The 23,372-nt window shown below is 52.5% G+C and overlaps 2 protein-coding genes across 5 annotated transcripts in view; one reads left to right on the forward strand and one right to left on the reverse strand.

Annotated features, from left to right (window-relative positions):
* The window catches only part of IDH2 (isocitrate dehydrogenase (NADP(+)) 2), a 21,709-nt gene extending 7,526 nt beyond the window's left edge, over positions 1 to 14,183 (forward strand). Inside the window, exons 2-11 of the mRNA XM_024766466.1 lie at positions 6,201 to 6,292; positions 7,288 to 7,453; positions 9,104 to 9,264; positions 9,349 to 9,492; positions 10,454 to 10,590; positions 10,778 to 10,929; positions 12,423 to 12,535; positions 12,709 to 12,806; positions 12,900 to 12,992; positions 13,470 to 14,183. Of these exons, the coding sequence (XP_024622234.1) occupies positions 6,201 to 6,292; positions 7,288 to 7,453; positions 9,104 to 9,264; positions 9,349 to 9,492; positions 10,454 to 10,590; positions 10,778 to 10,929; positions 12,423 to 12,535; positions 12,709 to 12,806; positions 12,900 to 12,992; positions 13,470 to 13,557 (1,244 nt within the window). The 3' untranslated portion in view covers positions 13,558 to 14,183. The remainder of the gene's footprint in view (positions 1 to 6,200; positions 6,293 to 7,287; positions 7,454 to 9,103; positions 9,265 to 9,348; positions 9,493 to 10,453; positions 10,591 to 10,777; positions 10,930 to 12,422; positions 12,536 to 12,708; positions 12,807 to 12,899; positions 12,993 to 13,469) is intronic.
* Positions 14,184 to 16,105: 1,922 nt separating this feature from the next.
* Positions 16,106 to 23,372, reverse strand: part of ZNF710 (zinc finger protein 710) — a 65,288-nt gene continuing 58,021 nt past the window's right edge. For 3 of the 4 annotated variants that reach the window (XM_024766465.1, XM_024766463.1, XM_024766464.1), the window contains 3 exons: positions 22,430 to 22,621; positions 21,767 to 21,941; positions 17,733 to 17,902 (listed from right to left, as the gene is read on the reverse strand). In XM_024766465.1, the coding sequence (XP_024622233.1) occupies positions 17,733 to 17,902; positions 21,767 to 21,941; positions 22,430 to 22,621 (537 nt within the window). Of the gene's footprint in view, positions 17,903 to 21,766; positions 21,942 to 22,429; positions 22,622 to 23,372 lie in introns of all 4 variants that reach the window. The other variant, XM_024766462.1, reaches the window with a different exon arrangement.

Raw genomic sequence — 23,372 nt, forward strand, 5'->3', positions numbered from 1 at the left:
CCCGTGTCCCCTGCATCGGCAGGCGGACCCCCAACCACCGCGCCACCAGGGAAGCCCTCTGGATGAATTTTGACGGAAGAGCCAGTAGAGTTTTTTTGATGGTTTTGATGTGGGTGTGAGAGAAAGGGAGGAGTGAAGGATGACACCAAAGAAAATACTAGAGCCTCTTCCAGAACTGCTGCCCTGCCTTCTTGAGCCCTCTGGAATTGGGGGCTTCCCCCTACATTCTTCTGGGCCATGCTGGCTGAGCAGCCTCTCTTCTGCTGACAGCAGCATGGGTAGGAATGTGATGAAAGCAGTTCAGTTAAGTAGACAGGGGGGTGAAGGGGTGACTGTCTTGGGAGGAACCTCTAGCCTGGAGGCTAGGTCTACTTACTTGAGCAGCAAGTAGATACTGAAACAGGGATGGTTTTGTTGTTTTTGTTTTTTAATGTTTATATATTTGGTGGTGCCGGGTCTTAATTGTGGCAGGCGGGCTCCTTAGTTGCGGTTCCAGGGCTCCTTAGTTGCGGCATGCAGGCTCCTTAGTTGTGGCATGCAAACTCTTAGTCACAGCATGCATGTGGGATCTAGTTCCCTGACCAGGGATCAAACCTGGGCCCCCTGCATTGGGAGCGTGGAGTCTTATCCACTGCATCACCAGGGAAGTCCCTGGGGATGGGTTTTGAAATCCTTACTTGGTATTCGGTGCTAGGAGTTGGCCTAATGGGCTTCTTGTGACTGATATAATTCCATCCCACACCCTGGCCAAGAGGACAGTGTTTGTGCAGCCTGTCATCTGAAGAGATCATGGCGGCTGTCCCTAGTAGGCCTTCAGGGAGGCCCAGCCACTGTTCTTTGAATTTCAGGTAACCTGTCACCTCTTGTCTCCCAGAGAGGGGCAGACGGTGTGGATATCTCCACCATAGTGGCTAAACAACAGACATGGTCTCAAACTCCGATGCCTTGGGGCACTCTGGAGGGCACGTGGCAGGCCTGGAATGGAGCGAGAGGCTGTCCTCATACCAGCCCATCCTTCATCCTTGCCAGGAGTGAGCGTGGGCTCAGTGGGACGAAGCGACTCATTCTTCAAGAGGGACTGGATTTTTATGTAAAATCTTCTCGGTTTTTTTTTTTCTTTTGGTGGGGGGACTGGTTTAAATTAAACATTAAAGAATTTTTTAATTTCTTATTTTTTATTGTGGTAAAAAATGCATAACAAAAATTTCCATCTTAATCATTTTTATGTGTGCAGTTCAGCAGTGTAAAATACATTCACACTGTTGTTCAATGATCTCCGCAGCTTTTTCATCTTGCAGAACTGAAACTCTGTACCCATTAAACAACTACCCTTCCTCCTCTCCCCCCAGCCCCTGGAAACCACCATTCTTCTTTCTGTTTCTATAATTTTGACCACTCTAGGTACCTCATATAAGTGGAATCAGACAGTATTTGGTTTTTTGTGACTGGTTTGTTTCACTTAGCAGAATTCCCTCACGGTTCTTCCATGTTGTAGAGTGTGTCAGCATTCCTTCCTTTTTAAGGCTGAATAAGATCCCATTGTCTGTATATAGCACATTAAAAAAAATATTCAAGTTAAAATCTATTGACCTTCTGAGTAAGGTATAGGAATTGTGAAAAGCTTAGGTGATATAGTTATTAAATCCTTACATATTTAATACTGTTTCTAATTTATCATGAGTTATTTCCCAAAAATGTTAATCACAGCTGGATTGAAAAAGTATTTGGGTAATACATAAAGTGTCCATAGGAGCAAGCACCTTAAGTTTTTATCATATGCTGATAGAGAATTGTTTTAGGTGTTACAGCTTATGAGGTCCACAGTTTGACTGAATGGGTTAAATAAGTCTCTGTTGCTGTTTAACTGCATTGTAATTACCAAAAGTAATAATGCATGTAATTAAAAATAACAGAAGCTTTTTTAATTAAAAGATCTTCTGCTCAAAAAAACAAACAAACAAAGTATTTGGAAAAGGTGGTGATGTTGTTTATATAAGTATACCACATTATAAGTCTACTGGTGATCCAAGGGGAATTTGTCTCTGTGGAGTTTGAAGCAAAAGAACAAGCGGCAAAAGCTATTGAGGTAGGTCCAGATCCATCACTAAAACATGGAAGCACTTCCTTTTTTAGTTTCAAAGCAAGTACATCCATGTTGAAGTGGTGGGCAGCCCAGTTTTGGAAAAAAAATTTGGAATCATGAACATAGTTTAACTTTTTGGAGGAAAGTTTTTCTTAAACTTCCTGGGTTAGTTCCCAGAGTCCTATTCTCCTCTTGAAGGTTCATATCACATTTTGTTTATCCATTCATCTGTTGGTGGACACTTGGGTTGCTTCCACATCTTGGCTATTGTGAATAATTGTTATGAACATGGGTATACAAATATATATATATATATTTTTTTTTTTTTTGGGGATACGCGGGCCTCTCACTGTTGTGGCCTCTCCTGTTGCGGAGCACAGGCTCCGGACGTGCAGGCTCAGCGGCCATGGCTTACGGGCCCAGCCGCTCCGCGGCATGTGGGATCTTCCTGGATTGGGGCACGAACCCATGTCCCCTGCATCGGCAGGCAGACTCTCAACCACTGGGCTACCAGGGAAGCCCTATTTTTTAATTTTTTTGAGGAACCATCATACTGTTTTCCATAGTGGCTGTACCATTTTACATTCTCATCAGCAATGCACAAGGGTTCCAGTTTCTTCACATCCTCACCAACATTTGTTACTTTATGTTTTTTGGTCTTTTGTTTTTTGGGTTTTTTTGATAGTAGCTATCCTAATGGGTGTGAAGTGGTATCTCATTGCAGTTTTGATTTGCATTTGCCTAATGATTAGTGACATTGAACATCTTTTTATGAGCGTATTGACCATTTTTGGAGAAATATCTATTCAAGTCCTTTGCCCGTTTATTAATCAGGTTATTTGTTTTTTTGTTGTTATTGAAATTGCCTGATTTTTAAGCCTTGGTCACCAATCAACATTAAAGAAAACCCCTACGACCTGGGCCAAACAAAATGAGCCTCTGCTGCTATGACTCACATCACTGCCCCCAGTCCTCAGCTCCTCTGGGTAGTTGCTTTGAGGGAGGCTGCACACCTGACTTTGATAACAGCGCTGCTTTCTCTCTCCATTACTGATAGATTTTCCCTTCCATACTCACTCTTTGAGGACAGGCATTGTTGTGTTTAGGTGTTTCAGGAAGGGGTGCTTACCCTTAGCACCTGGTTGTAAATAAGTGGGCCCTGTGGTCTCTGAGGGTTTGACACCTGCATACACAGCTGGGAAGGCTGCCTGCTGTGATCTTGATATTGAGCTCCCCCATCGAGGAGTGTGGTGTCCAAAGACACCAGCTGCTGTGCCTGAACCCCAAAGCTTGAGCAGAGCCCAGGCTGAGGCTGAACCCTTTAGGACTGGCCCCAAATGGATCTCTACTTAGGGAACTTGATTACCGTAGGCTTGGTACATTAAAAAAAAAAAAAAATTGATTGGCTCTCATCACATTAACTCATAGAAGATGCTCCTAAAAACTAAGCTAGCTCGCAACAGCCCAACAGACTTTCTGCAGGTCCTAAAGCCCTTTCCACTCAAGCTTTAGACCAGAAATGCTGAAGGAATTTAGTAGCTTGGGTCCAAAGTCCCCACTGCATCTTGGGAAGAGCTGAAGCGGTGTCAGCCGTGTCCACCATGTTTTCTGGGGAATGAAATATTTTGAGTCTGTGTTTGCTTTCTGCTTCTCTACATATGGCCCACAAGGGCGTCCAGAGGCTGCACTTGAGCCAGGGCCCTGGGACACAGATGAGGCCTATCCTGACCCTGACACACGCCATGCTTCCTGGGTCTCATTTTTCTTCCCTTTTAGATTAAGAAGAAAAAAAATCTGTTTGCACATCTTTGGAAAGTGAGTTATCCTGCTGCACATAATTCCCCCTTTTCTTCGCGGGTTGGGATGTCATCATGAGTCATGGCAGTGGTGTGTTTCGTAGGACAGTGATGTGTTTGGGGTCTCTTGGGCTTTGGTCCCTTTTGTTTTCATGAGCCTAGGTAGCCATGCTTCTTCATTTTTCTAGGCCTGCTTTTCACAGGCTTCTGTCCCTTGCTGTCAGCCTAGCAGATGTCACTTGGGTTTTTCATCCTGTCCCCTCTTCTGATTTGCTGTGTCTAATCTTCGGTGAGTTGAAAGACCCATAGCTACATCTGTAAGGATTGTGTGTAACATAAGACTAAATGGGCCCTACGTAAAGGGCTGAGCAGGGCCCCTTTGGGGACAGGGCCCTGCTTTCATCTGGGGTTCCGCAGAAGGTGACACTGCCTGGGGTGACTGAGGCGGGGTTGTAGGTTTCACATAGATCTTGGGTTCTGCAGAAGGTGACACTGCCTGGGGTGACTGAGGCGGGGTCGTAGGTTTCACATAGATCTTGTTGCCGTGCTCTTCAGCTGCTGTTTCTTCCAAGGCTGTGGCCAGAGGCACGTGCTGGTGCTTGGGTGCCCCTGCTGCAGGTTAAGGGTCAATAAGCTTCACCCATGGCAGCCTGCACTGATAAATTGGACAGGCCATTTTCTTTCTTCTTTGGGGGGCTGTACCCCACGGCATGTGGGATCTTAGTTCCCCGACAGGGGATCGAACATGTGCCCCCTGCATTGGAAGCACGGAGTCATAACCACTGGACTGCCAGGGAAGTCCCGTGGACGATTTTCTTGAGTTTTGTTTGGAATTCACTTCCCAGACTGATGGTTTTTCTCATGAGTCAGACTTTCCTTGAAGAGCCTCCACCAGCTCCTATTTCCTCCTCCACCATCTCCCTGGGCCTGGATCAGTCACTCGTCCAGTCCTTTGATGCATCTCTGGCAGGACTGGCGGACCTGAGCCTGCATGGATCAGGGCTTCTGCATTCCATTCCCAGGTGCCCATCAAGGAAGGTGTGGATCTTCCTGGATCTGCTGTTTTCAAGCTGTGTGAGCTTTGGCAGTGAGCTGACAACCTCTCTGAGCCTTAATTTCCTCACATTTAAAGTGGAGATAATGATACAGTAAGTCCCTTACATATGAATGAGTTCTGTTCAGAGAGGGCGTTCCTAAGTCCAATTTTTCATAAGTCCAACAAAGTTAGCCAAGGTACCCAACTAACAAAATCGGCTCTATAGTACTGTAATGTAATAAGTTTATAATACTTTTCACACAAATAATACATAAAAAAACAAACAAACACACAAAAAATAAAGAAAACATTTTTAATCTTGCAGTGCAGTACAGTACCTTGGAAAGTATGGTAGCACAGTACAACAGCTGGCATCCAGGGGCTGGCATCGAGTGAACAGGCAAGAAGTTACTGACTGGAGGAGGGAGAGGAGGTGGGAGATGGTAGAGCTGAAGGGTCGGCAGCAATAGGAGACGGAGGGCAAGCGGCAGTTTCACTCATTCACATCCTGGGCTTGAAATAAAGATGCTGTACTACTGCCCTCTATACAGTACTGTACAGTAAAGTACAGAAAAGCACACCCACTTGTAGAGGATGCGAGCATGTGACAATGTACACCAGACACATGAGCTAACTTACGTGATTGGACATGCGGACGCACGTTCGCATCTTTGAAAGTTCACAACTTGAAGGTTCGTATGTAGGGGACTTACTGTACTCCCCTTGGGGGTGGTTCAGAGGATTAAATGTGAAGGCTGTGGTACACCCTCAGGCCCATGGGAGGTGATCTATACAGTTTCCCTGCTCATTTCATGTTAGTCAGGCTCTCAGGTTGCAAGCAACCGTTAGAGGAAGTTTTTGGAAGGACACAGGGTAGCTCATAGAATTGCAGGGATTGGACAAGAGGGGATTCCAGGCTACCCTGGAACTGGGAACTGGGTGGCAGCAGCCGAAGGCAACCTCTGCCCGGCTTGCTGCTTGACAAGGTGACCCCAGCTGGCTGTCATTCTCTGTGTTGGTCTCCTCTGCTGTCAGGTTCCAGGAGAAAGGATCTGACTGGCCAGGCTGGCATCTGGCTAGTCCCAGCTGGCCAGACTCAGCGGGGGATCCAGCTCCCCCGGGTGATCCTGGAGCTGCTCCTGCAGGAGGGGGAGTGAATGCTGGGCAGCTGGGCCCTGGCTGACACTCCTCCCTCCATGGTGAAGGGTGGGTCTGGCCAGAGAGGAGAGGGGCTCCCCCACCAGCCTCCCCAGGGGTGTGATGTGCTATGTGTGTCTGGTCCTAGATGCCGACAAGAGGATCAAGGTGGCGAAGCCAGTGGTGGAGATGGACGGCGATGAGATGACCCGTATTATCTGGCAGTTCATCAAGGAGAAGGTAGTTCCCTCCCGAAGTGGGCGGTCTTCCACACGGCCGGCCGGGCTCAGTGTTCAGTCCCCACTTCGGGTCCCCAGGGTTCACCCGTCACCCTGGTGGGCAGGAACAGTCCTGTTTTTCCCCTTCCATCCATCCTTCTGTCATGTCCAGACCACTCATGGCTCTTATGACGTCAGGCAGGGGACTGTCCTCAGCCATCTGTGTCACGTGCTCGTGCCAAAGCCAGCATGTTTTCAAAAATGTGTGCAGATTCAAGCCTGACCCTGTATCATGTCGTTCTTTTGTTTTTTTCATTTGTTTTGTTTTTTTCAAACTCGTGTTTCAGCATGAATTGACTATCCTTCGGGAATTTCTTCTTTTCCTTTTTTTAATTTATTTTTTACTGGAGTATAGTTGAATATATCATCTTGATCTCCTACATTCCTATGTGCATCATTGAGGGAGTGAGAGAAGAACAGGGCCGGAGTGCGGGAGGACCACATCATTAACCTTTCCTTAGCGGTTCAAGGATGTCATCGCGAGTCGTGGTGTGGGGTCTGTTGGAGGACAGTGATACGTTTGAGCCACCATGGCAGACAGTTCCCAGGGTGGCTGCTTGACTTCTCCAAAGTCGCTGTGGGCTGGGTCTGCCTGGGAGAGCACATTGTCCATGTGCCTGTCCCCAAGAAGAAGGTTGAGAATCACCACTTCTGAGTGGGGAAGAAGAGGGAACCCGCTGTATAGAGAACCCTAGATGCACTTGGAGTTGGGGTTTGGCTGAACTGATGGGCCACTGCAGGGGGTGTGTGGTCCACGCTAGGGGATGAGCCCTCTGAGGGGCTGCAGCCTGGTCTGCCGGCCTCTCTCCAGAGCCCCGGCCGCTTGCCAGCTTTGGCCAGCCCACCGCTGGCCTTTCCTCTTCCCTGCCCTGACGGGGTGTCCCCTGCCACCGTCCCCACATGCCCCTGAGTCACAGTCATCTGGGCTGATGCCAGGCCCCGGCCGTCTGTCTCTAGCTCATCCTGCCCAATGTGGACGTCCAGCTCAAGTATTTTGACCTGGGGCTCCCAAACCGTGACCAGACCAATGATCAGGTCACCATCGACTCCGCGCTGGCCACCCAGAAGTACAGCGTGGCTGTCAAGTGTGCCACCATCACCCCTGACGAGGCCCGTGTGGAAGGTGCGAGGGGCGCGGGGGCGGGCGGCTGGGACAGTGGGGACTGGGACGTGACCCTGGTCTCCCTGCGAATGCCCAGCACACAGCGGAGCCTCCAAGGTTCCTGTGGAGGAGGCTGGGGAGGGGAGGTTGAGGGCTGGCCTAGGTTCCACAGTTGGGGGTGGCAAAGCTGGGGCCAGGGTCTGTGTCCCCTGCTCCCAGGCTGGTGGTGTTTCTGCTGTGCTGTGTGGCTCTGGCCAGTGTGGATGTCACTGGTCACAGAGCTGATGCTGACACTGTCACAGTGAGGACAGCCTCTTTGGGCAGCCTGCCCCCCTGGCCTCCTGGACTGCTTTGCAGGCAGGTTTACAGAGAGACTCTGGGGCCACCTCTGTCCAGGGTAGTGCTGGGTGTCAGGCCTGTGTCCTTCAGAGGCTCGGAACATCCCTCGTGTCCCGCCACTGTCTTGGCACTGCAGGTCTGCCCTTTGCCTCTGTGGCCGTGGAGCGGTCTCAGAGAGGTGCCCCACCACGCTTGGACAGGCCGCTGGTCCTCGGTTCTGGGGGCTGCTCTCAAGGGTTCCATGAAATGGCACCAGTGTGTGGGTAAAGGATCTGGGTTTGGGAAATTCAAGAAAGGGTAGTTTCAGAACTTGCAGAGTTCTGTCTCCCCACTTCCTGCAGTATGAGGGGCCTTAAGGAAACCTTCAAGACATCTCCAAACTCTGCAGGCCTCCTCCTGTCATGCAGGTTGTTCCCGACCTCAGGGTATGGAATCATTTTAGTGCTAAGCTCTTTCAGCTGGTTTTCTTTGATTTCTCCTGAACCCTGGGATTCATACATCCCCACTTTATGGACAAGGAAGTAGAGGGTCACAGTCTTAGTAATTTAGGCTGAACCCAGCGGTGAGTGGCAGTGCTGGGGCTAGAACCAGAGCATCTGGAGTGAGGCCGTACACTGCCAGGTTCATCAGACAGCTACGTCCAAGTGTGATGTGGGAATAATAATAACTGACAGAGGGGACTTCCCTGGTGGTCCAGTGGCTAAGACTCCATGCTCCCAATGCAGGGGGCCCAGGTTCAATCCCTGGTCAGGGAACTAGATCCCACATGCATGCCGCAACTAAAGATCCTCCTGCATGCTGCAACTGAAGATCCTGCATGCGGCAACGAAGATCCCGCGTGCCACAACTAAGACCTGGTGCAGCCAAAAAAAAAAAGTGTATATATATATATATATATATATATATATATATATATGTATATATATGTGTATATATATATATATCTATGTATATATATGTATGTATGTATATATATATATGTATATATATAAAATAACAGAGCTCTTACCATGTGCCAGCCACTGTTCTAGGTACTTTACACATGCATGCATTTAATCCTCACAACAACCCAAAAGGCCAGGTGTTTTATCAGCAATTTCATTTTATGGCTTAAGTTCAGCCACTTGCCTAAGGCTGACAGTCAGAGTTGGTGCCACAGCTGGACCTTGAGGACAGGAAATCTGATTCGGGAGCCCACGTGCACACTCTAGACTCTGCTGCTGCTTCCCCCCAGATGATTTTTAGGACCCCCATCCTTGTTCTTGCTTGGGGTTCAAATTCTGGTTGGAAGGTGGGGGCTGCAGTGGGGCCACTTCATCTTTGTCCTCATAGAGTTCAAGCTGAAGAAGATGTGGAAGAGTCCCAATGGAACCATCCGGAACATCCTCGGGGGGACTGTCTTCCGGGAGCCCATCATCTGCAGAAACATCCCACGCCTCGTCCCTGGCTGGACCAAGCCCATCACCATCGGCAGGCACGCCCACGGCGACCAGGTCGGCCACGGTGGGACTGGGGCTCCAAGGGCCTGGGTCCCGCATCTGGAGCACTTGGCCTGAGCCACCCTCTCACCTCTGCAGTACAAGGCCACAGACTTTGTGGCTGACCGGGCTGGCACATTCAAGATCGTCTTCACCCCAAAGGACGGCAGCGGAGCTAAGGAGTGGGAGGTGTACAGCTTCCCCGCCGGTGGCGTGGGCATGGGCATGTACAACACGGATGAGGTGAGCAGCGGCTCCCCGGCTCCCTCCCCTACGCCTGTCTCTCCATCTCCAGCCACATCAGGTTGGTGGTTCTGACTATTCCTGCATCGGTGGCCTGAAGGTCTAAGGCCTGAGAGCAAATGCATCTTAGGTGTGTCCAAGGGCCCTGCAGTGGGCCCGGTGTGGAGGGCTGTCCCACTCCCGCCCAGCCAGGTGCTTGTGCTCCCCACCATTCCTGCACTCCCTCTCGGGTGCGTCCTTGGGGGCATATTGGTTGTTAGCTCTTGGCTTACAGCAAACTGGGTAAGCACTTCTTCCCCTCCCTACCCCCATCTCTTGGCTTTCCTTTCCTCTGTGGTTGGGCTCACTCTCAGGCTGTGAAGAAATGGCCACCAGTAGCTCCAGGCTTATCGCTGCCAGCCTGGCTACCCTATCAGAAAAGAGCCCCGCCTTTTTTTTTTTTTTTTTGGCTGCGCTGTGGCATTCAGGATCTTAGTTCCCGGACCAGGGATTGAACCCGTGCCCCCTGCAGTGGAAGTGCGGAGTCTTAACCACTGGACCACCAGGGAAGTCCCGGAAAAGAGCCTTTTTGCTTATGATTCCAGCAAAAGTACAGGCCTGGGTCACATGGCCATCTCTGAGCCAATCATGGAGGCCCAGGGAAGGAAGGGCTCTGATTGGATAAGCCCAGAACACACTATCAAGTCTAGAGACGGGCAGGTGGGCTGAGGGCATTAGCCCCACCCCAGCCATATGGTCTAAGAAGTGGGGAGGGTGGTAGCTTTCCAAAGCAGTTGGTGGGGCTACTTCGTCCCAGAAATTGGGAGGGGGATGCTGGGCCAGTAGAAACAACAGATGCTCACTCCAGGGAGTCTGGGTTAACCCCGGCTGCCTGCGAGGGTCCTGTGGAGGGAAGGGATGCCGTTCCTAGGGCCTGGGCCCGCCCTGGGGGACCACACCAGGGACCTCTCTCTCCCTGCAGTCCATCTCGGGTTTTGCGCACAGCTGCTTCCAGTATGCCATCCAGAAGAAGTGGCCACTCTACATGAGCACCAAGAACACCATTCTGAAAGCCTATGACGGGCGCTTCAAGGACATCTTCCAGGAGATCTTTGAGAAGTAATGGCCTCTCCCTTTAATACTTCCCAGGGACGCCATGGCCCTTCTTCCCTGTCCCCTCAGCTGCCCTTACCCACCCAGGGAGATGGCTGTCCCAGTGCATCTGTCTCAGCTCTGAGGCTCAGGGAGGGATCCCCAACCTGTCAGCCTCCCGCCCTCTCCCCACAACAGGCCCTTTTGCTCCCAGGCACTACAGGACCGAGTTCGACAAGAATAAGATCTGGTACGAGCACCGCCTCATTGACGACATGGTGGCTCAGGTCCTCAAGTCTTCGGGCGGCTTTGTGTGGGCCTGCAAGAACTACGACGGAGACGTGCAATCAGACATCCTGGCCCAGGGTACACTGGCAGCACCTGCTCCCTGCGGGGATGGACTGTTGATTTTCCCTAGCTGGGGGGATTTTCTCCTTTGGGGAGAACACTTCTCTAGCGGAGCAGCAGGACTGGGGCTTGCCTGCTCATTTCAGGGGCTCCTGTGGACAGCAGGGGCCAGGGGCTCCCTGGTGTCTGAGTGAGGAAGGATCCTAAGTTAGCTTTGGACTGGGGTATTACTAAGGCTGCCGTTCCAGAGGAAGGAGGACATAGGAATTCAGGTGCTAAAGGGCTAGATGTGTTAGCCCCGAGGTTGTTCCTGTCCATGAAAGGGCCAAGTGACTCTGCTTGGCTCCAGGTTTGGACTAGGTTTGGCTCTAGTAGAAAAAGGGGAGTAAGCGCTACCGGATGCTTTTTAAATTACAGAGAATTTGTTTTGCACAGTAAACCTTTTGGATGTAGGAGAAAATTGGGGATGATGCAAACCCCCAGGCCCCAGAGCATCCTGAAACACAAGTTGGGTTGCAGCAGAAAGCCTGCGTGAAGCCGTTAGGGAAGAACAGAAAAAAATAGCCCAATTGTATTGGGAATGAGAGCAGGAAAGATAGTGGGAGGAGGCAACATGTATCCATAGCGAGTGGAAGAGAAACCAGGCTCTGTGAGAGGGGGCGAGGTCTAGCTCCTGATAAGGAGGAAAGTGAAGCCCACGGCAGGTTGTGATGAAAAGGCAGAGGGTCTCAGTGCTTTATAAAAACCTTTGACTTTATTTTGAAAAGTTTGGTGTGATCCTCTCACTGGAACAATTCCCATCTAGGATGGGAGCATGAAAAGCCCTAGCAGACAAGAGAAAGGTGTGAAAGGTACCCTTAAGTGTATGAAGATTGGTGAGTGTGAAGGTCCCAGGTGCAAATGGAGAAGGGATTCCCCCTTCCTCTGCCCCAACAGCAAATAATTTTCCTGTAGAAGTTGCCCACTTTTTCTTTCTTGGGCATTCAGAATTCTTACTTTGGTGCTTGTGGGGGTGCTTTTGAAAACTAGGAGACCTTGGCCACAGAAAAGGTTGACATCTGGTTTTGGGAAAACTTGGAAATAAATCACAAAGCTTTAAAGTGGCCTGAAAGAGCAGATAAAGTGATCACTGTGAAACAGCTGGCTGCAGGCTTTATTCTTTCTGCTTGAATGAGCCTCCTGGTCACCAGCCAGGGTGGGTGGGCAGAATTTTGGGGGATCTTATGCCCTGGGGGAGCCATAGACTCTGGGGCACCTGGAGGTAGGGGATGCAGAATTATGCTAACAGGCTGATGACAGCCACCTCTGAGGGCCCCTCTGCCCTGTACTGGGCCCTGGAGACCCAGGACAAGAGCAGACAAGCCTGAAACAGTCTCTGTTCTCCCAGTTATAGGTGGGGGTGGGTGGAGACATAGCAAGGAAGCAGCTACAACAGCTGGAGGGCAGGTGGGCTCAACCCCAGTGGCTTGAGGAAAGGTGCCGGCACCGAGAGGATGTCTCCTACTTTCCAGGCTTTGGCTCCCTTGGCCTGATGACGTCCGTGCTGATCTGCCCGGATGGGAAGACCATTGAGGCTGAGGCTGCTCATGGGACGGTCACGCGCCACTATCGGGAGCACCAGAAGGTGAGTGCGAGGACCATGGCCTCATGTCCATCTGCCCCTGGGGCCCGAGCCCACTGGCCCTGAGGGCTGGGAGCACGGGCCTGGTCCTGTCAGTCTAGAGGTGGGCAGCTGTGTCCAGGTGGCCCTCTTGTTGGCTGGTTGGCTCTTCATCCCCCTGCGACCCCTTCCCCCAGGGCCGGCCTACCAGCACCAACCCTATCGCCAGCATCTTTGCCTGGACGCGTGGCCTGGAGCACCGGGGGAAGTTGGACGGAAACCAGGACCTGATCAGGTGAGTGCAGAGGGAGCGCCTGAGCCGGATCTGGGCAGGTTATGGGCCCTGGCTCCGCACAGCTGGGGTCTCACTCTGCCCTGTCCCCTGCAGGTTTGCCCAGACCCTGGAGAAGGTGTGTGTCGAGACAGTGGAGAGTGGAGCCATGACCAAGGACCTGGCGGGCTGCATCCATGGCCTCAGCAAGTGGGTGGCCTGGGGTAGAGGGCAGGGCTGGCCTTCTGGGACCTCGAGGTCAGGTGGAAAGAAGCCCAGGGTCCTTGTTAGAGGCCTCCTCCTGAGTTAACTTAGCTGCCGGGGGCAGGACAGGTCCATGGCCCTGGGGGATGGCTCGGGCCAGCCTCCGCACACCAGGCGCAGTGAGTGGGTCCCCATCCCTGAGGCTTGCTGCTCAGAATGTTTCCATCCCCCGCTGCACCCATCTCCCAGCTTCTCCCAGAGAGCTTGTACCTAGTTGCCCAGTCACCTGGGAAAGCAAAGACAGGCCTTACTGGGTTCCTGCCGAGTTTGCCGTGGCCTCTTGACCGTTGGCTCCAGGTGCCTCTGGCCTGTAGACCTCCCCATGACCGCATGAGGGGGCTGCCGTCCGGATGCCTGAGCTCAGGCTCTGCCCTGGGAGGGCCGGGCTGGAGCGGCCCTCACGTGCAGGTGCTCTCTTGGCAGTGTGAAGCTGAACGAGCACTTCCTGAACACCTCGGACTTCCTGGACACCATCAAGAGCAACCTGGACAAAGCTCTGGGCCAGCAGTAGCGGGTGGGAGCGCTGCTGGCTGCCGTGGCGGCCAGGCTGGGGCTGAGCGGGTGGCCACAGGTCCCCCCTAACCCCGACACGCCCCCGCAGCGGAGGGTGAGCCTCACAACCCCTCTTTGGAGACCTTTCTAGGGGACACTCTTTTTTATAAGCAAGATGTTTTTAAAAGTATCTGTGTGTTTCCCCTCATGGTGACATGAGGCAGGAACAGTGTGTTTTACCTCAGCCAGTGGTATGTTTTGCATACTGTAATTTATATTGCCCTCGGAACACATGGTGCCATATTTAGCTACTAAAAAGCTCTTCACAAAACAGTCTGCTGTGTTTGTCCCTGAGGGGAAGGAGGCAGCTGGGGCCTAGAGGCAGAAGCCCTCAAAGGGCTGGCGGATTCCCCCAGGGGCTGCCCGGGGTGCCTTGGGTCACAGCAGGCCTCTGTCCAGTCAGGGGGCCACCGGGGGGAGGGGACCAGGCAGAAGACCTGTGGGTTCCCTGGAATTTCCTAGCACGACCTGGCTTCTGTATCCTCTTTTCCATTTTGAGATTGTCACTTCCAATAGAGTACGGTTATATATATATATTTTTTTCTTTGATAGTTTTAACTTTCTAAACGTGCCCAGACCTCTTTATTTGCCTGTTTCTCAGTCCTTGAAACAGGTCCCACACAGTGGCCGCCTCAGTTCTCTTCGCCACGGCTGCCTGGGACTCGGGCCTGGGCCTGTGAGTGGGGCCCCCATGTGGTCCAGGCTAGTGAGTCCCAGACTTGGGTTCTTCTTCACCACTCTGTGGCAAAACTTGGAAAAATAAGTTTATAAAGTTGCTATAAAGCTAAACAGATCCAATTTAAAGGGCTATCCTTTATTCAGGGATTATGTTCTACTTTTGGTGTTAAAATGTCCTAGGGAAGAGTTGTGTCTTTTTTTTGGCCGCATGGCTTGCTGGGTCTCGGTTCCCTGACCAGGATCTGCAGTGAAAGCGCGGAGTCCTAACCATTGGACCGCCAGGGAGTTCCCGAGTTGTGTCATCTTGACTTGAGAAAATAAATACTTGGCAACCCAAAGTCCATTTCCCACATTTGGGTGGGCTCTCATGTATTCTGAAACCCAATAGCTGGGAGCCTTGGTAGCTTTGAGATGGGCTTCAGCTGCCCACCTCCACTGACAGCCGCCTTCTGTGCTAAGACCACTCTTCCTCAGTAATCACTGGACTCCTGGCGCTCTAGGAGGAAAAGCTGGCGTGATGACTCTGGCTGGCCCAACTCCTGGGGGGAAGCTCAAGGTTTCCGGCCTCTTCCCCATCAGTAACGAAGGGCTGGCAGCTCCCCAGAAGGCACAGCCTCTGAAGCCCAGTCTGGCATCGGGAGCTGGCTTCTGTCCTGGCGGCCTGTTGGTGGGGAAGCGGCTTTTTCTCTTCGAGTGGTGGGAATTCTGGGGCCTTGACCCGCGCCCCTTTCTCACGGGCTTGGAGCTCTGCAGGTGGCCATTCTAGTGCAAAGGATGGGCTGGGGCTCCTCTGGGCCCCCAGAGAGGGAAGCCTTGTAGGGAGCTCCTTCTGAGGGAGGGGTGAGGACCGGGTCCCCAAGAACCATGGAAAGAAGCACTCGCAGTCACCTCACTAAAGAATATTCATTTATTTATAATTATTGCTAAGTAAACTTCTCTTTTAAACAGGAACATAAAAACACAGTAGGGCTTTGCACAAGTGGAATTTCTAAACAGTTGGTTTGTATACACGTCAAAATAAGTTAGAATGGGATTTGTCCAGGAGTTTCCAAGTCACCCGAGAGGCTGCACGCCTCTTTTGAAAAGGTTGGGGTGGGGTGGGGGGTGGGGACCGGAGCCTTGCCAAGACCACCGCCCACCCAGCTCCAATTGTGAGTTGTGCTGCTTCCTTCTCTCAGCCTTCCCCAGGTCCAAGGCACAGGGCATGGGGGGCGTTCAAGTATTGAACCTCGCAGAGGGCTGGTGCTGATGGCGGGGCTGGGGGCAGAGAGGAGAGCCCCACCCTGGGGGCCAGACCGTCTCTCATGGGTTTCCAAGACCAAGGCCACTGCACTGGCAGGGAAGAGGAAGAAGAGGAGGTACAGGGTTCTTTTTGGTACCAGGGGTGAAAGAAGTTGTGGGAAGAGGTAGTTTGCGGGGATGATGCTTCTGCTCAGCAGGAGAAAATGTCTTCTACAGTGACGGGGTCACTGCCACCTGAGGGTCATCATGGCGGGCACCTGGGAGGCTGGGGGGCCTCAGGGTCTGGAGAGCCACGGTCGGGGCGAGGCTCCCGTGAGCCCCAGGCCTCTTATTTGCTGCTTAGCATGAACTCTAGCAGAGAAGGAAGGGGCACCTGGCTGCCTGATCCCGAGGCTACCTTGTCCTCCCCTCCGTCCTGATCTCAGCCACCCTGAGGCCTGCCTTGGTCCTTCACTAAGGATACGGCCTTGGGGGCACCTCCCTCCCCAGCCGCTCCCCGCTTCCTGGTTTCTGGGCTGAAGCTGGTGGCTTCACCTCCTGTGCCTCTGGGAATGGCCTTGCCTGCTCCCCTCCACGGAGGCCGCAGGGGGCGAGTGGGTGGGCGTCTGGGTGCCCCAGCATTCCTGAATGTGCTCTTTCACCGCCCTGGGCCTGCAGTCTTCAGTTCCGGGACAGGAGCTGGCGCGGGGACCGAGGAGATGAGAGCGGGCTGGCGAGGGAGCGAACCGTGGGCTGAGCAGGGGCGGCAGCCTGGGCTGCTGCTCTGGGTGGTGCAGAGCAAGTCACTAGCCCGAGGAGCTGGGAGAGGGTGGACGGCCTGCCGGGCTCTGACTCCTCCTGCCTCTCGCCTTGGCCTCCGGAGGCTTCCTGCCAGCAGCTGAAGCCCCAGGGCCAGACCGACAGTGCCTTCCGAGCCCGAGTCCCGCCAGGGCAGGCCACGCTGCTCTTGGTTGGGGAGGCACAAAGCACACACAGCACACGAGAAAGCTTCCGCTGGCAAAAAGAAAATGATCTCCATCAGAAAAGATAATAGGTGACACAGAGTTGGAAAGGAGAAAAATAAATTACCTTCAAAATATCCCCCTTTGCTCAAAAAACCTTTTTTTTTTCCCTCTATGGTCTTCATTTTCCTTTTTAAATATGTTGCTCTTCCTGGGACCCTGCTGACTCTTGGCTGTCCCCATCCTCAAAATGGATACTTATTAGACCTTAAATAAGAGGAAAACTCCAGGCCCCCACCCCTACATAGGCCCTCCTTGGCCTCCTTAAGGACAGCCTCTCTTGGTCCCCAACGACCCCATCACCGGTCCCCTCGCTCAAGGGGCCTCCATCTGTCTTTGTTAGTGTGTGTCTGACGCAAGGCATGTCCTGGCTTTGTCGGGGGACCCTGGGGTGGTGCCCCACTCCGAGACAGAACTAGATAACAGTTTGCTGAAATCCACTTTAGGGACGCCCACTTCCAAACAGGGCTGTAAGATGCGAGCCTTCTGGGGGTCGGCTGGAGAGGACGGTAGCTGGGGGTTGGGCTACACCCCGCTTTCCTAAGGCCAGGACCAGGCTGCATGCACGCCTGGCTGGAGGAGAGAGCGGGAGGCACCAGGAGGTAGAAGGCAGAGGGCCCTGCCTGGCTGTCCATGGACAGGGTGGGGGAATGGGCTCTGGGCCTGGGCTTTTTGCAGCCCAGGGGCTGGTGGGGGGTAAGGGTGGGGGGCAAGGCTGACTAGCACAGGAGCTCAAACATCCCTAGAGGCAGGAGAGGGTCCAGAGGAGAAACAAGACATGGCTCAAGAGATCTCCCTCCAGTGACAGGAGCCCCGAGGAGCCATCAGGATGGCCCTGCCCACACGGGCCGCCCCAGCTCTGCTGGGCCTGGAGAGACTTGAGAACCTATGCCCTTGTGACCTGTCCCCAGACGGCCCCCATCTGCATTTCTCCCACAGCAGCAGGCCAAGGAGACCCAGACCTGGGCCTCCCGTGTTACCCTTCCTTCTCTAGGATGCCTGGGGCCTGTGCCTGGTTCACAGCTGAGGCCAGTAGTACAGTCTCCATTTGGTCTACAAGTCCCTAGTGGTGCAAACGACTGAGTGGGAGGGAGGGCTCAGGACAGTGGGGCAGTAGCTTGTTTTTCAGCTGCAGGAGGTGCAGCCTGCAGCACATGGGTCTCCCCCCACGCCCCACGCCCTCCTTGCCCCGTCCTGGGTGGCCTGGCCTGTGCTATAGCACGTTGTAGTAGGCCATCTCTTTCATGGCCTGTTCGGTGAGGACGCTGGCCTCGGCGCTGCTGTCCACACCGGCGTAGGCGTAGGCGTTCTCCTCGAAGTCCTCGATCTCCTGCTGGCTGTCAAGCTCGGAGGGGTCGGTGCCCGTCAGCTCCATCATGGGGTCTGCAAGAGAGGGCACAGTTAGGCCTGGATGCTGCCTGTGGTCACTCCCACACGGGAAGCAGAACTAAAGAAGTCATTGCCAGTCACTGCTTCCAAAAGACTCTCAGCTGCCTCCTCTGCCCTCCTGCTCTGGGAGGCCCCCGACTCCCGTGGCTTCTCAAATGTGTGCCGAGTGGGTACAGGCTTGGACTTGAACTCTTGGGGTCATCCCTCTCTTGCACCTCCTGAGTCACTAAGCCCTTATTTATTCTTTGCAACATTACTCATTAGCCTCCTTTGCCATATGAAAGCCTCCTGTACTATATCATGTCTGCAATACCACTCGTTTGGCACCTACTGTATGCCAGGCACTTCACATATATCATCTCATGAATGCTCACAGCAACCCCGTTTAGGAGATCAAAAGGAAGTTCAGAGAGGTTAATCAACTTGCCAAAGGGCACCCAGCAGTGCTGTTGTTTTGATCCACTGTGCAACTCTACCTTACTTGGCTGGAGGGAGCTGTTTCTCCTCTGACCTGGCGCCAGTTCTACCCAGTGGTATCCTCAGGCCTAGCTCTCCAAGGCCAAGCACTCAAGGTAGGTTAACAAAGACGACGAGATAAAAATTCTAAGAGGCCTCTTGTAATTTTATCAAATTGAAATCTTTTATAAAGCTCTTACTGTTGGAACAAAAGCCAGATAGAAAACTCCACAAAGGAGCTTGGGTGGGGCTGCCTTCCAATGAGTTATGGAGGGAGGGAGGCCCAGGGTGTGACCTGGGGACCTGGGAGTCTTGCTGGCAGGGACTGTGGCTGAGCCCCAGTGTGCATTCTGCCCCTGTCCATCTGGGATATGCAATGTGTTTGGGGAGAAATGGACCCCAGCCCAGGGGTAGCCCTGATGAGTCTAAGGCAGGGTTTTCCAACCTTGGCATTATTAACATCTTGGGCCATAATTCTCTGTTGTGGGGGACTGTCCTGTGCATTGTAGGATGCTTCCCAGCATCCCTGGCCTCTATCAGCGAGATGCCAGTAGCACTGCCCCCGCTGTGACAACCAAATGTCTCTAGACATGGCCAAATGTCCCTGGGGGGCAAACTCACCTCCAGTTGAGAACCACTGGTTGAAGGGTAATCCCACTCGTTGCCAATGAGTGGCTCAGGATTAGGGATGGGACCCAATTCTGGCCAGTGAATCATGAGGAAAGGCCTGCTAGTGAGTTCTTAGAATGTTCTTATTAGTTTCACAGAGCAAAGGAGAGCAGGCTCTTACTCTTCCAATGGAGGTGAACAAGGAAGCATATTGCCCTAAAGGCCACTGGCAGCTATTCTGCGACTATGAGGAAAAGCACAGCTAATAATGTGGACAGACAGAGGGAGCCTCACCCTGTCCTTGTTGAGGGGCTGAATCAGCCAACTTTGAAGACAGCCTGGACTGCAAATCATTTCTTAATTTATTGCCTTATTGTTTAAACCAGTCTGAATGGGGTGTCTCTTACTTGTGCCCATAGCATCTGACTTTATAAAATGAGGCCAGCTGTACCAAATCTCTTTTTTTAAAAATTTTATTTATTTACTTCTTTGTGGCCGCACGCACCACACGGCTTGCGGGATCTTAGTTCCTTACCAGGGATCAAACCCCGGCCCTGGGCAGTGAGAGCATGAGTCCTAACCACTTGACCTCTAGGGAGTTCCCTCAGCTGTACCAAATCTTATAGCCCCTAGGCACTTTCTTCCTCAAATCCTAGTGCCACACCTTCATACCATATAGTTGATTAAAAACAAGCTAAATAAAGACCCTGGGAAAATTTCTACCTCTGGGTCTCTGTTATCCTCCCAACCTCCCTTTATTAACTCTATTTGGCCTGTCCGGTTGGCCCCAGGGAATACTCTGTACCATTTTTTACAAAGATGTTGATCTACCTCCTGAATTACAGTCCTATCGTTTATTGGGTGGTTCCATCTAGACTGTAGGCTGCCTTCCTCCTGCACAAGTGTCAAGCCTGAGCTTCTCAGACCAAGGTTATACGTGAGTGGTGGGTGGACCTGGGCCCCAGCCATTCCCGTGCCAATCCCTACTTTACTTTCTGTCATCTGGTACAATCAGGAACAAAGCAACCCTAGGCATCCCTGGTCACTGACCTCAGGTGGAAACAGCTTAGGCCTTAACCACCCCCTGGGAGCGAGGTGTGCAGGGACAGCTACTTCCAAAAGGACCAGTCCTGTTCTGGCCCCTCCTGGTGGGTTAGCTACCTGGCATGTCCACTAGAGTACTGGCTCTCAAACTCTACTGCGCATAGAATGAACTAGGGTGCGTAAAAAAAAGTCCGGATCCTGGGCCACACGCCAGATCAGTTACATTCGAATCTCTGTGGTTGAGACTCAGGCATCAGCATTTTAAAAATTCTCAAAGTGATTCCAATGTGCAGCCAAGTTTGAGAACAGTTCTCTGGAGTCTAGGTCAGAGGTTCTCGAAGTGAGGTTCCTGACCAGCAGCTTCGGTGTGACCTGGGGAACTTGTCGGAAATGTAAATGATCCGACCCTATCCCAGACCTACAGAATCAGAAGCTCTGAAGGTGGGACCCAGGAATTTGTTTTAACAAGCCTGGAGTGATTCTCATGCTCCCTTGCTCAGGTTTGAAAACCATCACTTTATTCAATGCTTCTCAAACTTTCCGGTGCAAACAAATCACCTGGGGATCTTTTGGAAACGCAGAGCCTGATTCAGCAAGTCTGGGGTGGGGTGGAGCCTGCAATTCTAGCAAGATCCCAGGTGATGCCAGTACTGCTGGTCCTAGAACCACATTTTGGGTAAGAAGGGGCTACAGAGCAACTATATGCAGCCAGCAGCGTTTCATCCTCACCCAGAATGGAAAACTGATGCCACCTGTTTCTGCCAGAACACTCCCGGCCATTCACTGCTCCAAAACTAAATCAGGGTTATTGCAGCATCCCCCAGCATCTGATTGACTCCTAGAAAGTAACCTCACATGGCAAGTCGACTCACCCGGTGATTGTCGGGGCACATTCCCAGCTAATTTGTCTCAGAAGGAGCACCAGAAAGTCAAATAGCTCCAGACTATACAAGGAACCTTCCTGAAGTGTGGTTGGCTTCTCCTTCCTGGAGGATCTCTAAAGTGCCTCCTCCCCATGAGAGGCCAGAGCGACTACAGTTCTTCCAGTACTGACCAGTGTTGAGGGGAGCAGCTATCACTAACATGTAGGGATGTTATAACCAACAGCCAATGAAACCTCCACCAACTGCAGAGGTAAGGACACTTCTCCTGAGTATGTGGGCTACATTCTTTTTGGCAGGCACTATGAAGAATGTGACTGATTGTATATCCCTTTTTGCCTTGGCGACTAGGAAGCTCAGGGCTCCCCTCTGCATGCCCATAGGACCTCCCATGGTGTACTTGGGGTTGTGACCTCACCTGGCTCTCCCTTATCTTTACAGTTGCCAATTTTCCTTTTGTTACTTTCTTTCCCATCCATTTAAAAAAAATGTCATCTCTCAGTAATGATCTTGCATGAGTTACCTAACTTCTCTGTCCTTCAGTGTCTGCATCTGTAAAATGGCGATAATAACAGAGCCAACCTCACTGTGAGGGTTACGTGAGTTAATAAAGGCCTGGCACACAGCACTCAACAAATTATTTTTATTATTGTTTATGTGAGCCCTCGTAAGTCCTCTGAAGTATACACAAATATCCCATTATTATCACCATGGTGACCCTCCAGGGTGCTCCCTCTCCAGACCTGAGCCCACCCCAATGAGGTCTCAGGCCTGGCCAGCCTCCCCACTCCCCTCACTGGACAGGAGACTCCTGAGTGTGCCATGACAGTACCGCTCCTGCTCTGTCCACTGCGTGTGGCCCACCCACCTTGGCTGTCCAGGCCGATGTCCATGACGCCGTGCTTGACCTTCATGTGCCGGCTCAGGTTGCCCTTGAGGTTAAACTTGCTGGAGCAGTAGGGGCACTTGAAGGGCTTGCTGCCCGCGTGCAGGTGCATGTGGCCCAGCAGGTTGTACATGCGGTTGAAGGACTTCCCGCACACCTGGAACACACCCCACCCGGCCTCATCAGCCCGGGAACCCGCGCTCTCCGGACCCCCAGCCACTCCTACCTCCACGGCTGGGCCGGAATCCCATCGGCTGTGGACAAGCACTCACTTCGTCCTTTCCTATGTGATCCCAGAGGCCGAGGACTGAGCCACTCCCTGCTGGTCACCGTTCCTGTGTGTCTGCCCCACGATCCCTGAGCTGAAGCTGTCAGAAACCCAGGGCTCGGATCTCCGGGTGTACTGAGTCTCGGGTCGGGGCTCTTTCCCTGCGGCTGTACCGTGACCTTCACCCCCTCCTCCAATTCTCAAAAAACAACCTCAGTAGCTTGTAGGACCTGAACCCTCACCGCCCACCCCAACCCCCAGAGCCCAGGCAGTTTCACCCAACCAGGGCTCCCTTGCCCATACCGGGTCCCGGCTGCTGCCGTCATGCTGAGGCCACTCGTGGGGAAGTCCCACCTGGGGGCCCGAAGGCCTGGTACCTTGCATTTGAATGGCTTCACGGGCGAGTGTACAATCATGTGGGTCTTGAGGGTCTGCTTCTGCACGAAGGTCTTGAAGCAGATGTGGCACTGGTAGGGCCGAACGCTGGTATGGATCAGCATGTGCCGCTTCATGTTCGCCTGCAGGGTGAACTCCCGGCCACACACCTCGCACTTGAACTCCTTCACACCCTGTGCGGGGTGGGAGCGATGGTCAGGGCCACACAATGGACACAGGCTCTGGAAGTGCGTGCGTGTGTGTGTGTACCACAGGGTCAGTGCTTCTGGGAAATGACTTCCTGGGGATGTTCCAAACAGGGGCCACTTGTTTGAAATGCCCAGGAGGATGTTGGGGAAGAACCGTTTACTATGGAAAGCATTCCAGTGATAGGGAGAGATCGGCTGAGTCTTATTGTTCTGACCCATACACCTGCTGTCTCCTGCCCAAGAGGGCAGGTGGATTTGTAGGTCTGTACCAGGGCACCGAGGCAAGCGTGTTCGTTTGCACGTTAATTCGTTCATTAATTCATCAACCATTTACCAGGCACCTGCTATAAGCCAGCATCACATCAGGCACCAGGGGCCTCTGGCCAAGAAGACACAGCCTTAGCCTGGGGGCCTGGACGGCTTCCTGAGATCAAGATGCATGTATATATTTTTCACCTCAATGCTGTCTCTCAGTGGCCTTTTTGGTTCACAGACCCCTTTGAGAGTATGATTAAAGGTATGAGCACCCCAGGAAAAATGAAAAAACATTCAGGTCTGTGTAGAATTTAAAGACTTCTCAAACCTCGGAGCCCGTCCACGACCCCTGAGAGTGTATTCTAAGCTTCTCTTGTGATAAGAACAACCTGTAGCTCTTGTTGAACATAAAGCCTCTCAGGCCCCTCCCTGGAGATTCAAATTCCCACGAATTTTTAATCCCAACAGGTTCCGCAGGTGA

This window comes from Neophocaena asiaeorientalis, unplaced genomic scaffold (assembly GCF_003031525.2).
Source record: "Neophocaena asiaeorientalis asiaeorientalis breed wild unplaced genomic scaffold, Neophocaena_asiaeorientalis_V1.1 scaffold346, whole genome shotgun sequence".
NCBI classification, from domain to species: domain Eukaryota; kingdom Metazoa; phylum Chordata; class Mammalia; order Artiodactyla; family Phocoenidae; genus Neophocaena; species Neophocaena asiaeorientalis.